This window comes from Macrobrachium nipponense, chromosome 3 (genome assembly GCF_015104395.2).
Source record: "Macrobrachium nipponense isolate FS-2020 chromosome 3, ASM1510439v2, whole genome shotgun sequence".
In the NCBI taxonomy this organism is placed as follows: Eukaryota; Metazoa; Arthropoda; class Malacostraca; order Decapoda; family Palaemonidae; genus Macrobrachium; species Macrobrachium nipponense.
Window position 1 is genome coordinate 112,320,289 of NC_087202.1, and position 15,563 is coordinate 112,335,851.

General features: G+C 34.8%; 1 protein-coding gene across 2 annotated transcripts; it reads right to left on the minus strand.

Moving 5' to 3' along the window:
- Positions 1–2,434: 2,434 nt before the first annotated feature.
- On the minus strand, positions 2,435–11,428 carry LOC135221969 (tyrosine--tRNA ligase, mitochondrial-like). 2 transcript variants are annotated; one of them, XM_064260039.1, is made up of 3 exons: positions 11,240–11,376; positions 10,972–11,077; positions 2,435–3,253 (listed from the first exon to the last, which is right to left on the minus strand). In XM_064260039.1, the coding sequence occupies exon 3, from the start codon at positions 3,176–3,178 to the stop codon at positions 2,489–2,491; it is 690 nt and encodes a 229-aa protein (XP_064116109.1). In that variant the 5' UTR covers positions 3,179–3,253; positions 10,972–11,077; positions 11,240–11,376; the 3' UTR covers positions 2,435–2,488. The 2 variants fall into 2 exon arrangements, with proteins under 2 accessions (XP_064116109.1, XP_064116108.1); XM_064260038.1 differs by lacking the exon at positions 10,972–11,077 and having other exon boundaries at positions 11,240–11,428.
- Positions 11,429–15,563: the final 4,135 nt, after the last annotated feature.

Consider the following 15,563-nt stretch of genomic DNA (forward strand, 5'->3'; position numbering starts at 1 on the left):
AGTAAGGGTCGGATTGACTTCAATATCCCTGCCCAGCACTCTTAAACCCCTGTTACTAATGATACGTGGCCTCCCAGAACTTGTAGAAGCACGAGGTACTTCCTGGTCTCCATGTCGTGGTATTTTTTCAAAATGTGCTGCACAGTTTCGCTGGTTTACACCCAATTTTCTCACTAATTTCGCCAGTTTTATAACCTTCACTGTGTAAAACTGCACAACTCGTACACGATTTTCAAATGAGGTATACCCTGTAGACATAGTACACTAGCATACACACACACTTTCACAAGAAAATTCTGGAAGCGTGATCCAAAAAATCAGGCAGGTCACGATCGATGTCTACTGTTCATAAATCACTTAAGAACACTGACCGATAACTTTTGGTTACTTTTTCCCACGCTGTGAGTGAGACAAATGACTCAGTTGTGTTGCCAATTAGTCAGTTTCTCCCAGCCGATTTTTTCCCCATAGATATGGGGGTCGCCTTATTCGCGGCAAAAAAACTGTCGCGTTTTGAAACGCGACAATTATTTTGATGCGCAGTGTATATAATATATATATATATATATATATATATATATATATATATATATATATATATATATATATATATATATATATATATATATATATTATATATATATATATATATATATATATATATATACTATACATATACATATACATATATATATATATATATATATATATATATATATATATATATATATATATATATATATATATATATATATATATATATATATATATATACATCATATATATATATATATATATATATATATATATATATATATACATATATATATATATATAATATATATATATATATATATATATATATATATATATATATATATATATATATATATATATATTACATTTGCAGGTGCAGACATCAATCTTTTAAATTTACAGATGCAGATGTGGATATTTAGTGAGCATACCCTCGCAGATGCAGATACTACTTAGTAAATCTAAATAATTTACTAGATACTATATTTAATTGGTAAAGATGATTTTCAGCCAAATAATTTAAAATTATGATTTACCACATAATATATTATGTACTAATTGAAGGTAGAAACATAAATGATACTCATGTATACATTAGTATACTTTCACATGAACAGACAAACAGTAACAGTGACACACAAACATACAAACAGTAATAGCAATACACAATGGTTTTACTTGTCTTAGCTTAGCACAAGGTCATATTATGCTCACTGCATGGTAATGGTAACAAAACTAAAAGCCAATCTTTGCATTAGATAGAGAGAGTATTTGCTAAGAAATGCAATACCCTGCCTTTATGACTGCAACTGATGCAAATGACATGAAATTACTTAAACAAATATTCTTTAAAGCAAATATGCTATAACAGTGCTACTCATACAGAATATACTGTGTGAAAAGCATAATTGTGTATCATTTCTGTATAAGAAAAAAAAATTAGCAAAAAAAGAAAAAACCTACTTTTAGCTACAATGTATGAGTATGAACTACGTACTACTACTGAACACTGAGCAGTGGGTGATATCCTCTTATCCGCATTCTCAAAATGTGGATGCGGAAGCAGATGTGATCGCAATGCTAATCTGGATGCAGATGTTAAGATATTGTCAATGGGGATGCAGATTTAAATACAATACGGATGCGGACATCCGATACATCTCTCGTAGAGTTTGAGCAGGAAACCCCTTGACAAGACACAAGAAATGATGGATGAATCAGAAATTCCAACAATCGATACAGATGACCGTAACACTGAAAACCCGCACATAATTGAGCATGAATTAGAAGAAATACATCATGAGAAACACCAGGAAATTAGTTATAGAAATCCTGCTGATTCACATACAGAGGAATTAAGTGTTCTATCATCTACTTCTACTGCAAAGGAGCGTCCAAGGAAATCAACAAGATCAAATTTTTAGTCTAAGAACTAAACATGTGACAGGGAAGTGGGAAGGAATATTTGTGGATTAGGCTTCAAAGGATCCCACATTAGAAAAGCATGACTATGTATTCTACCTCATGGGTGGTGTGGAGAGAGAGAAAAAAAAACTACCAACACAATTGGCTCTGGACGTGAATCTTAATCCTAAGAATGGTATTCTTTCTCAGTATTCAATAGTGCAAAAGGGGGATAGTGAGTCATTGCCTCTTATTAATTCTTACTTTATCCACTGAATATCAATGAATAACAAAAGTTACCTTATTCCATTCATAAAGCTATAATTAAGAGTGCTTTTAATTTTCTTAAGTATTAAAATTAAAAATACATATAATTAAATTATTCCTATACCAATCACTTTTAACTTAAAATTAAAAAATGCCCTTAAATGAAATGCTCTGTTGAAACTGTTACACACTAACCAAGACCCACAGGAAAATAAAACAACTGAAATCCTGGAACACATATTTATACATTCTAAACACATAAAATATGCTATCAGTAACTTCACCTCAACCATTTCACCAAATAGTAATTTTTCTTTCCAACTCGCAACAATGTAATATTATTGGGTAGTATATGTGCACCAGGAATGAGTACAAGATCTGGATTATTAACTCGACTTAGATTAATATAAAATCCACCAGCACTGATGATACGTCGTGCATCTCTCTCATCACGGAAGCAACCAGCATCCATTGCCATTTTCACAATAGAAGTACCAGGGTGAAGCATTAAAGTAGCTGATGAGGCTGATTTGAAAACCACTCCCATCTCCTCAGCTGTCATCTCTACTAAACTCTCGGGGTTCCCTCCATATAAAGCATCACTTGCCAATATAGCAGAGTCCAAACCTTTATTACCATGTACCAAAAGAGTCACTTTTTCTGCCAGTTTCTTCTGTGCCTGTCTTTTTTCTGGATTTAGCCAATGCTGTTCCATAATTTTTTCAATGTCACTAACATGATAAAATGTAAGCAGCTTCAGTAACTTTTCAACTTCTGCATCTTGTGTCCTTATGAAAAACTGATACAAATCAAAGGAAGATGTTTTTTTACCATCAAGCCAGACTGCATTACCAGCTGATTTACCAAATTTATTACCAGCTTCGTTAGTTATCAGAGGGATAGTAAGTCCAGTGACTTGCCTTTTTCTTACTCTGCTAATCAAATCATGTCCTGCTACCAAATTTCCCATCTGATCACTGCCACCAATCTGAATTGTGCACTGATGCTTATCAAATAAATACAACCAATCATATGCCTGGAGAGCCTGAAAAAAAAAAAAATAAAAATCATTGTTTGTAAGCTGGCTGCTGTATGTACTCTTCATGCCTATTTAAGTATAGTATAAAATCAACACAGTACTGAACATTTTTTCAACCTAAAACACAATACAATGTACACAGTAAGTGTGCAAAACAAAATTTGAACTTATGGGGTGGCAAAGAAGAGCACTCTTATTACAATTCTAATTTGCGATCCTGTTTGTTTGCACCTCTGAATGTTTGTAAGTTGAATGTTCGTAAGTATGGTGGTGTCTGTACAATCTTTGACAAAATAAAAATATAAACATTCAATATTTGCCAGCTGCTTATCCATTATAAAAATTGCCCTATTAAAAATTCAAGACATAAATCTACAAATATGTATTAAAAAATATTATGGAAAGAAACAAAACTCAGGTTCGTATACTTCAAGTGTCCCCTTGATTTTCAATCTAAACTGATCTTTTGCCAATATCATATCTTTGCTACCCTTATTCTTTTTTGGGCTTCATTATATTCCCTGTTCCACCATGACACAGGTCAAAGCATGAAAGTGGCTGTTAGTCTCAAAATGAACTAAAGACCAGCTGTGAGAAGGATGGTGTTAAGACTTTCTATCATTTCATCTATCAATGAAAATTTTTTGCTTATGCATCAATTTGTCTCAACTTCTGTGAAGCTAACTGTAAAAATCAAAGAAGGCTTCTTTATCCTCTGAACTTCCCTCAAAATTGAAAAAGGCAAAAAACCACTGAAAACAAGTCTAAAAGGTATATAAGGCCTTTCTTTGATCAAATTCAGTGAACCATGTCTTGCTGACCCAGAATTGATGTTACATGATTGCATAAGATTTTGTTCAAAATTCACTAACTGGCAACCTAACAAGCTCCATATTTATCTATTATTTCAATGCGAAAACATGATCATTGCATACAATAAGGCCATAATATGTGTTCTAAAAGAGTGAAATCTGTCATATTTCAAAACTGTGTGAAAATGTCACATGTAGCCAAATTTCAGAAAAAACAGTTACGAAACATTTTCAAAACTTTCATTCACTCATCGCTGATGCATTTGACCAAAACAATGTTGTCATCAAATTTCAGTTCAATTGTTAGATAAAAAAAAAAAAACGAACAAATTTGTCATAACATTAATACTGCTTCTAAAGCACCCATAAAATTTGAAAAGGTCCTATTTGTTTGTTTTTACGTCTCCACTCTGAAAAAATGTAAAAATGTAAATACAAAAGTAGAATGGGCCCACTGATATCAACATATGAGTGGAATGTGTGTGTCACAACCATTAACCAGAACCACTTGGTGTAATACGTAGGTCTACAAGGAGTAGACAACGAAATTGTCCTGAAACCATTTACTTTACATTTTTTACAGGAATATTTGGATTTTCATACAAATATAATAATTTATGATATATTTCTTAACCACTTCAAAAATGATGGCTTACTAGCAAATATTTGCATATGCAATTACTGTACTCTTTTGTCAAAGCATTCACATCTCTATAACAATTTCTGGTCAGAAAGCAAATGAGTTAAGTTATCTATATCTTAGTTTAATCAGACCACTGAGCTCGCCAAAGGATTAAATATTTTTATGTGGCTAGGAACCAATTGTTAACATAGCAATGAGACCTACAGCTTATTGAGAGATTCAAACTACATTGAGAAATGAATTTCTATCACCAGAAATAAATTCCTCTCGTTCCTTGTTAGCACAGCTGGGAATCAAACCTGGACCCTGAGATCGGTAGTCAAACATGTTACCAACTCGTCCAACAAGGAACATGAAAGCAAATGAGGTTATCAACACATGCTTGCACTTCAAGTTACCTTATGAAAGGATAAATTATACACCAAAAGTGAGCAGAAGGACTTCTAAGAAAATATTTTAAGCCAGTTAAAAAACAAGTGTTCCATACGCCTTGTTATTAATGCTAATAGATATTTCGATCAATGGCCATCTTCTCCATGTAATCAAAATCATCATCATCTTTTATTCCTCAAAGAACAGGTAATCTCTATTAATAAATTAATTAGTAACAAATTACATCTCAGAAGGCTTAGATTATTTGTTTTATTTGTTTAGGCGTATAAATCATTTTGCAACATGCAGGCAGCTTAAACAGAGTCTAAAACTTCAACATTCAAAGAAAACTAGTAGTAATTCATATTCCTTTTATTTTGAAAATGTTAGTTATGACTGTTGGATTTATTAGGTCTACTGTTATAATGATGCAGAGGAAGTTATATTGACCAGGGCCAAAGAGCATGTTAAGTGCGTGTCATTTATGGCACCGCTAACACAGTACTTTAAGCAACATAGAAAAAAAAAAAAAAATCAGTTTCAAACCACACAGATTACAAATTATACCAATACATTAAAAGGGATCATATTTACATAACCATAAGGATAATAGTGCTAGCTGTGAATTCGCAAACTTGCCAACATGTATGACATAAGAAATTAAAAAAAAAACTTCAACACAACTTAGCAATGTCATGTTGAGACTGAGAAACTGGACAATACAAAAAGAATCATGTCACCACAGATCTGGGAATACTGTTCAGACACCAGATAGGAAAAATTAAGTACTAAGTAGTACATAAAGAGTTGTTGCCAATGTTTGTCATTCATATTGACAAATAAAATATAAGAAGCCAAACCTCTGGCCAAGAGGTATTTTCTAAAAAGAGATATGAGATGCCTTGGTTAGATCTGATTCCAGTTTAAGGTGAAAGCAACTCTCAGTTAAGCTGTCGTTTGCCTTTACTATGGATGGTGCAGCACAACACCAGATGTGTAGGAAAACAAGTTTATAGTGGAAAATTTTAACATTTTCTTTCTTGGTGGGAAAGATGAGGTAGCAATTACATGTTGGTTTACAAGAAAGAATTAATTTTAGGCACATAATTAAGCTTCCAAAATAAACATGACATTTTTATAATAAAACAAAGTTTTATATACAGTGCTTACCAAATAATTACATGGCTAATATTTCTAACTCACGCAGCAGCTTAAATTAAAAATTTACGGTAGCGCTTCAATTGTTTAGTGTAGATGATCAGTCTAACAACTAACGGGAATATACAGGGAACAACCAAGCAGACAACTTCATTCTGTTTGTGCCCCATGTCCATCAGAGGGGAGAAGGGTGGGGTCCCATTCTGTAATGTACTTGGTAAGCATATATAAAATTCATTTTATAAAAATGTCATTTTTATACAAGAAACTTACCAAGTACTAGTATAATTACATAGCTGAATCCCATATTGACAGGAGGTGGGATACAGGGGCATATTCTACTCCAAAGCATTAAGTCAAGAATGAATTTGAAATGGAAAAGTTGCTAGCACTGAAGACAATGCTTGTCGTTCCCTTCTCAGTCAAGAGAACTACTGAAGGATAATACTGCCTCTGGTTGGTGTTCATCTTAACCCGTAGTGGCATGGCGGTATAGCCGTGAAGCGTCTATACTTAGTGGGTGCTTTGTAGCAAAGGAGTACTCCGATGGCTAACAAAGTATCAGTGGAAGTTATGCAAATCAAGGAGTTATCCAATGGCTAGCAAAGCCTAAGAAGTGCCCTTGCCCTGGGTGCAGCACCACAGAAGACAACCAGACACTCGATCGCCTACACAAAATTAAAAACCACTACCCATCCAACAAAAGACTGTGGATATTCTAGGTACACTGTACCCCCAGCTCCTCAGATATCAACACTTCACTATGCTTCCTTCTGCGCCATGCCAGTTACTGTTTTAACCTTCATTAAAATGTGAAGTGAAGATCTATTACACATACAGTACGTCAATTGCAGAATGGAGGAAGGGGCATCTTTCACCTGAAAGCTAAAGCGGTAGCTGTACTGAAGTGCTTAGCTTTCACTTAAAAGGGGACAAACTGCTCTCCTGAATCTGAAAGTGGACTAAGAAATAGTCTCTTAGAATGAAGGACAATACTCTCTTAGTCAGAAGGCAAAAATCTCCTTGCCAAAACACTAAAGCTTATGGATGGTCCTCTGCGCCTCCAATTCTGCTCAGGTAAAGCCTGCAAACTCCAACTAGCTAGAGAACTCTCTCTTCTACCACAGCCACAGATGAGGGGCGAGTTGTTGCCAGATACTAACCCGTAGCTGGGCACTGGGTGTTCTGAGCTGATGCCAGGCTGAAGTTTGCGCCAAGCAAGCTGGGTGTCAGGTGAGTTACCTACTTCGGAATTGGTGGATGCTCCTAGGTGCTTGAAGCATGAGCTGGCACCAGGCTATAGCTGTGCCAGACGAGCTGGAGGTCAGGAGAGGAAGAGCTCGGGAGATGGTGGGTGAACCTGGGTGCTCACAGCACTGTGCTTGGTTGTCAAGAATTTCTTCTCTTCTCTTAAATCTTAAGGGAGAAAGAACTGAACTAGGTTTTGGAAGGATACTCATTTCTGGCTAAAAAGTTCAAGGTTAAATGAGCAAACTGTTACTGAGATAAACACAGCTCAATACCCCTTAAAACTTGAATAAGAGAGATTCAAGTATCTTCAGATCAAAGAGGCAAACCACTTTGGTCCCAGATGTCTTGAGAGAAGGACAAGGAGTGTGAGAGGCCAACTACAGAAACAATGCTCATTTAGTCTGGCAGACGGAGCTAGAAGATTGAAGACTACATTTAGTGATGGTCTCTGCAGTACGTCTTGAAAAATCCATTCATTCTGAGAAACTTCCGGACATTGTGCAGGGGGGAAAAAGACAGTGTCCAGGTGTTTTCCCCTGTCCCGGTTGGACTAGTGTTCAAAACTTTAAAGCATTCCTTTGAAGGGAAATTAAGACAGGAGAGATTGACGCTCATGGCCACAAAATGAGGACAAATGTAAGTAGAGCAGGGACTTAAGACTTAAGCCAAAGAGGTCGAAGCTTAGATCTCTGAACTAGAGGATCCTGTCTCATAAGATGAACCTGGGATACTATCCTGAGTCTGGACATGGACATGGAAGGAAGCATCCTACATATCCAATGGCATAGAAAATAAGTGAAGGAGCCAAGGGCAGGAGCAACTGAATAAAAAATAAGAGGGCTAGTAGCAGGGGAGAAAAATTGGATGCAGGGAGAATTGGCACCAAGTTCTCCCAGGATGTAGATGGTGCTGGGCTAGCTGGGCGCCAAGCAAGGTAGTAGCTCGGGAGCTAAGAATTTGGGAGCTGGAGAGCGTTCCAGGGTGCCCAGAGCCAAGTCTCAGCCCTCAAGAACGTTAACCCTTCCAAAAGCCCAGTGCATCCTATATAAAGCACAATTTCTCTCCTTCCTACATTCAGCCCTTACAATTTTTCAGTTCTCTGATCTGAGGATATGTATGAATAAGTATCCTGTATGAAAAGTGGGTAATGACCATTCAAGTTTGAGAACCACTGGTGTAATAAGATATTTAATTAGTTCTTTAACCAATAATTGTTTGAAATACACAGAGTACCATCATACAGACATATTTAAATTCCTAACAAATATTATTTGAGACTTGCAAATACTATGTATTTTATTACCAAAAATATTGGTTCAGTAGCAAGTGCAATGTTTATGTTTTATTACACTACTTGTTAACTCGGTAAAAGTGAGTTAATCAATATATTGCAAATTCACTACTGTAGCAAAATATGATAAACCTGAAACAGATCTTAATAACAAAACAATAAAATACAGACACTGAAAGATGTAAGCTTGAACGCTACACAAAATCGGTAATAATACTTCGCTGCATCTGGTTAGGCAACCGGCAAATAATGAAAAAAGCTGCTGTGAAGATCTTATGTTTACATTCGCGGATTTCTCTCTGGAACGTTTCCCCACATTATTCTCAGAAAATTTGCTTATTCGTGGTATTTTTCTATGAGAAATATCCACAAATTCCTGTTTTTTTTTTTCCAATTTCATCATAAAATGCACTTTTTGTGATAAAACTATTAAAAAACCAGGTATAATCATTTTTAATGGGGTTTTCTTGAGTTTTAACTACCAAAATAGGAGGTTTTAAGCATTTTTATAGGGGTTCCAACTATTCGTGGGTTCTAGCTATTCACGGGGGGGTCTGGTACACATCCCTTGCGAATACGGGGGACCATTGTATTCCCATTAGCTGGTGTGACTGGTCACCTGCACTAGAAAATTGAAGCACTAGCAAGCATTTTGAATGTATATATTACCGAGGATCCAACCTCGGTGTATTTGGTAGCTATGACCGTGTAGCAGCAGGCACTGGGTGACATCCGTTTTCTCTCTCTCTCTCTCTCTCTCTCTCTCTCTCTCTCTCTCTCTCTCTCTCTCTCTCTATTACCTAAGGCAATTAAATCAGACTCGTGAACTACAAAAATACATTTATTTAAGAGCAAAGCATTAACTAATAAATCAGGTTATTAACAAAATGATTAAATGAAAGGTTGAATTCAAAATCCAAATAACTCAGATAACCCTGGGGAATTAACCAAATAACTAACATTAGTTTAGTCATAAAATAGGCATAGTCACAGCAGTCTAGTAACACCACGGAACATCAGTTAAGTTCCCATTTATAAATAAGTCACCATATCAGTTCCCCTTTGTCTCAGAACTGCCTATAAGAAGACAGGAGAACATATCCATAAACAAAGATTAAAAAGCAAAATAAAAAGGTCAAAATAAAATATAACATCTTTGAAACTAATATTCAAAATACAGTCAAGCCACACTTTTGGCTAAAGAATAAGTATGCTTACCCATTCAACACAGATTACACACACTTAACTAAAAATACTATTGAAGGAGCCATCTTGGCCCTTTGCCGACTATGTAGCATTCTCCCATTTTGGCTAACTTGCACTCTCATTATGTAGGGAAGTAGCTCGCACGAACGCAAGCACGAACTAATACACAAGGCACTCCCAATAAGTGTCGTCACTAACTTCGTCACAAGTTCATGACATCATTATACAGATCATTGTTCACGCCCAAGAAACAGCCTCAAACCAGTTTCATTAAGCATATCTGCATCCGCCCGTGCATAGAAACAGGACGTGGTCTGTTCTGCTTAGGCAGCGACTTCAACATCGCGCCACCCGAGGAAGTTGCCAGCACTTCCGAAGCTGAGCTGTCTTGTCACTTCAGGACCACTGTTTCCATGGAAAATCAAATTGATGATCTCTACATTCTAAAAATGTAACTACCTATCACATCCGCTCATTCAGAAAGAATACACAAATCGCATTCACAACGGTGTCTTAATTATATTATCAATTACTCCTTATTGCATATACACAACCTGCCATAGGAGTTAAAAACATTAGCTGTGTAATTACTTGGCAAGTTACTTATATAAAACCACCATTTACAGATGTTTAGATTCTAGCTCTCAAAAGTTAGGATTTAATGGGAAGCACTGGATAAGTTTGATTCTTATTTTTCATTATATTAAGTTTATTGCCAAAATTTTGGTAAATTAAAATTTCTTTATCCTAATTCTTCCAAATGCTCAATGATATGTCAAAGAATGTTCTTCAGTGCCAGGGCTTCATATTCAGTGCAATTCTCACAGCTACAGCTTCAATTTAAAAGTTGGCTTTTGAGTGCCACACAAAATCAATGGTATTTGAGTAGCTAAAATCAAAAGGACTGTGTCTATATAGTTTCTGTACTCTTGATGCCATCCAGGTATGAGATTTTGATCTTACTGCTAAAATATACTTACATATTTATTACCTTAGTCTATGGAGGGGGATCTTAGTATGATTTTTAGATGTTTCAGATATCCATGTATTTCATTAGCGATATCAGTTTAGTCAAGGAAGGGAGTCTTGATATGTTGCTGAAACAATTTCTGGACATTTTAGTAATTTTCAAAATATAGCCTTGAAAAGTCTTTGAAATAAAAAGTAAACAGTCTCACTAGCATTGCCCAACATACGTACATACTGTAAATGGGAGATCTAAACATTTAAAATATAATATTCATACAAGGGTACAATACCTGGTACGTAAATTCTATAAAACTGATGCCTTCATTTGAACTCATGCGTGACTTCACACTGCTCCTGGACAACATCTCTCCGAGGCGAAAATTTTTCCCAACAACCCTCAAGAAGTCAACAACATTCAGTTTGGTGTACCAATCAGAATTATTGACGATCCTAAAGGGAAGACATATATATATATTCAGTTGCCAAATCACAAGGATAAATATATAATGAATTCCTAAATTAAACTGATTTACATAAAAAATAGGTATTGTGCCATCTTAAAAAGGCCAGTGACATTAATAGGTTCCAGGTATTTACTCTAGAGAAAATATACTTATTCAGTTACAAACTTAGTGAGTTAGTTATACCAAATATAAAATACAAACTAAAAAAAAATTATAACATTTTTAAGGTTACACTTTAATAATTAATATTAACCCTTAGTGGACGGGTAAAATTATCAATATGCAGCTCCTCAGGCAAGGTAAACTTTGAGGTTGGGCAATTTACAAAAAAATACATCAATGGAAAGAGGAAGGTATACAAATGCACTTGGTGGAAAAAAAAAATTCTATGAATTTTCCCTACGTTCCATGAGAAGTTGAAAATGACTATTTACAACCCCTTGTGGGGCCTCTTTTAGAAGACAATCGTAAATTTTACCCACTTATATATGTTTTTTCTAATAAATTATTTTACTTTATTTTGTAAATTATAATTATAGCTCACACAATATCAAAACAGATAAGAAATAAAATCAGTACCAAATTCTAAGCATATTTGTTGAAAAATATTTACATAAATTTACTGAGAACGAAGATTCAGTAACTTTTTTTATTTGTACATGTTTTTCTATTTCTTTGCAAAATTACATTTACAACTTATATGCTATTGTAAAAGACAAGAACTAAAACCAACAGCAGCCCTTTCGTATATTTATGAGCAAATTTATAAAAAGACGTCATATGAAACGGAAGCAGTACATCCCACCTCAAAGTCAAGATCACTACTAAGCTTGCATGAATTGCAGAGTCTTGACTTTAGCCACTGTAAAAATTTCCATTAGTGAATTTATGGGCTATATAAGTATTGGCACCTTTTTCCCACCTAATTCTTTCTAAATTGATGACACTTAATATTGCTCATCTACAGGATCAATCTGTCCACCATCCCAAACCTTTAAGTATTACTACTCCTGAGAAGCTATCTGTCTATTAAGGGTTAAAAAAAAATCAATTAAGCCTAATTTTTATTAAATATCTGGCCTCTTGTCTTTGACTACAAAATTTTCACTTCTTTGGCAATGAAAAGTGCCACTTTCTATCCAACCCACTTTAAAAACTTCCCTTCTTGAGTCCTTAAAAGTTTTACCGGTCAGTAAAGGTCAGTTAAAACATTTTTTCTCTGAATTTTCTTAAGTTTACATAGTCTTAATTCTAAAACGTGATACAGAATCATCAAAATTCAATAGCGAACCATTTTTATAGTGTCTGAGTCAGACATTTGTAGCCTCCTCATCATCAAAATAGGTCACATTCCCTTGATGGTCTGCAAGTTATGCCCACAATGGTAGATGTTTGTGTTGTACAGTCATGCTAAATCTGATGCAACATGTTTCTTTTTGTATCGTAAATCTGACTCAATGTATCAGCTGTTAAGTAGCCTATGGTTATATAAATATGATCCATTTTATGCATTGGCGTAGTAATTCGTAATCTGTATGACTTGAAAAAAAATTTTTTTTTACTTTGCTTAGCTTTAAGCAAGGTGTGATAAGGTTAGCAGCGTCAATGACAGCACGCTTAACTTGCTACTCGAAGTGGTCATTGCAACTACCTCTATAACATTAAACAGTAGACCTAAGCTCAACAATCATACCAAATTTTCAAAATAGGAATATGAATTACAAAAAGTTTTCTTTGAATTTTGAATTTTTAGGCTAGGATGGAAATACCTGTTAGTTGCAAAATGATTATTAGGCCTAACAAAAATTATCTAAGCCTTTTAAGATGTCATCTCGTTTACAAAGGTTTCATTCCTAGAGATTACCTGTTCTTTGAAGAATAAGCATTAATCTAAATACTATTTACATATTAGCAATAATGCCAAGGCCTCATCAACACTTTTTTAGCTGTCTAAGAATGTTATTTTCTTGAAAGTCTTTGTGCTTGCTTTTGGTATACATACATAATTCATAAGAACTTGGAGTGCAAGATTGTATAGATAATTTCATATGCTTTCTAGCTAGAAATGTCTCATATTAAAATCTGAGTGCTAAGTGTAATGTATTTTTAGCAAATAAAAGAAAACATGCCTAGTCCTAGTAACAAAATGTAGGCATTAACAAAAGTGTAACTGCATAGGCAAATATTTCTAGTAAACCATTATTCTTTAACTGGTTAAGGAATACATATAACACAAATTTTATTTTTTATGAAAATCCAAATATTCCTATGACAAATATAAAACAAATATTTTCATGATAAATTCATTATCTCTACACAATGAAGACCTGTGCTCTGGCTGGTTCAAGTTGCCACCATGCAAATGGTTGAGTCACACAGGCCCCGCCCACCCATTAATTTCACTGAATGGTTTTTATATCTACTCATCTTTCTACAGCACTGCAGCTTAGAAATAATCAAATAGGACTTTTTACAATTTTATAGTTGCAGTACATGTAATACCAATGTTATGAAAAATTTTCTTCTTGAGTTTTTTGTATTATTTTAACATTTGAACCTGGGTTTCTTGAAGAAGGTTTTCTGTTGAATGCATCGGTGCTGGATGAACAAAAGTTTTGGAAATGTTTAAACAGTTTTTCCAAAATTTGGCTACAAGTAATACATATTTTCTTTTCTTAGAGTTTTGAAATTCAAGATAGTTTTCACTCTTTGTGACACATACTATGGCTTTATTTCATAAAATGAATGTTTTTGAATTAAAAAAAAAAAAAACAAGACAAATAAGCAGCATTTTAAGATGCCAGTTAGTGAATTTTGAACAAAATTCTATGCAGTCATGTAGAATCACTTCTGAGCATGGCTGTACCAAACCCACAATGCCTGGCTTTACAGCTAATATCAAGTCCCACAGACTGGTGGTAGCATCACATGCCTATCATGTGAACCTTTCATATGTTGCAACAAGTTCATGTTTGGTGCCTCCCTAGCTGGTCACACTTCTCATACTTCAACTTCTAGTGATGCTTTTGTAAGGCAACGCTCATCTCTTAGCCATACACACACACACACACACACACACAAAGAATAAAAATCAGACAATATTCCTCCTCCCACAGTTATGGCTCTAACTAGTGCTGCATGAAGAATTTAAGGCCTCTTCAAAGCACACCTCTCATCATTCAGAGGCCTCATGCCATGCTGAACATCATGATTTTATCAGCTTAATCCCTTTATGAAACTTTGACATAGACCACATTGCTTCACTGCTCTTGTCACTCTTGCTCATGAAAACAGAGTATGTATATATTAAGTCTGTCAATCATAGCAGAAAAGTGATCAACACAGCTACAACTACTTTATAATCCAGTTGTGCCAAGGTATAGCGCCCATGGTTCAGGTTTTACACACTATTTCTCTCACACTTCACATAACTTGCAATGCATGGCTCTCTGTCCACATTTCTGTGCATCACTCGGTTTGTGCCACATTGCTCACCATATGATGGTTGGATATGGACAATTCACCATCCACAGTTTGCTACCAAAGACAGTTCACCCCCAATTATGTGCTGCCACAGCCACTTCCCCACAGGTGAACTGTTATTACTAATAATAGCCAATTCCTTGAAAATCACTGATTTTAGTCTTAAGAATAAAAATTTTTAATTACCAGTATTACCAAACTTAACTATTTTAGTCTTTAGAATAAAAAACTTCAGCACCCATTCATACATTAAGATGGCTGCTAGTGTTCACTCAATCATATTAAGTGGAAAAATGGAAGAGAAGTTCACATATAATGGAGTTATATATGTATATTTGATAAATCCTCAAAGATCAATGAAACAGTTAAACTCTGGAGATGTGAACAAAGAGGCTGCTGTAATGGAAGAATCCACAACAACAAAAAAATACAGTAATTAACCCTTAAACGCCGAAGCGGTAAAATAAAACTTGTCTCCCGTGTGCCGGAGGTGTTTCGGAGTGAGCGTGGAAGCGGAAAAAATATTTTTTTCAAAAAATCACAGCGCACTTAGTTTTCAAGATTAAGAGTTCATTTTTGGCTCCTTTTTTTATCATTGACTGAAATTTAGTATGCAACATAAGAAATGAAAAAAATTATCATTATCATATATAAATAATGCGATATA

Coding starts and splice junctions, on each gene's coding strand:
- LOC135221969 (XM_064260038.1), bottom strand. CDS start 11,314: ATGTTGTCCAGGAGCAGTGTGAAGTCACGCATGAGTTCAAATGAAGGC. Junction 3,254..11,239: donor TTATAGAATTTACGTACCAG/GTATTGTACCCT, acceptor TTTTTTTTTCAG/GCTCTCCAGGCATATGATTG.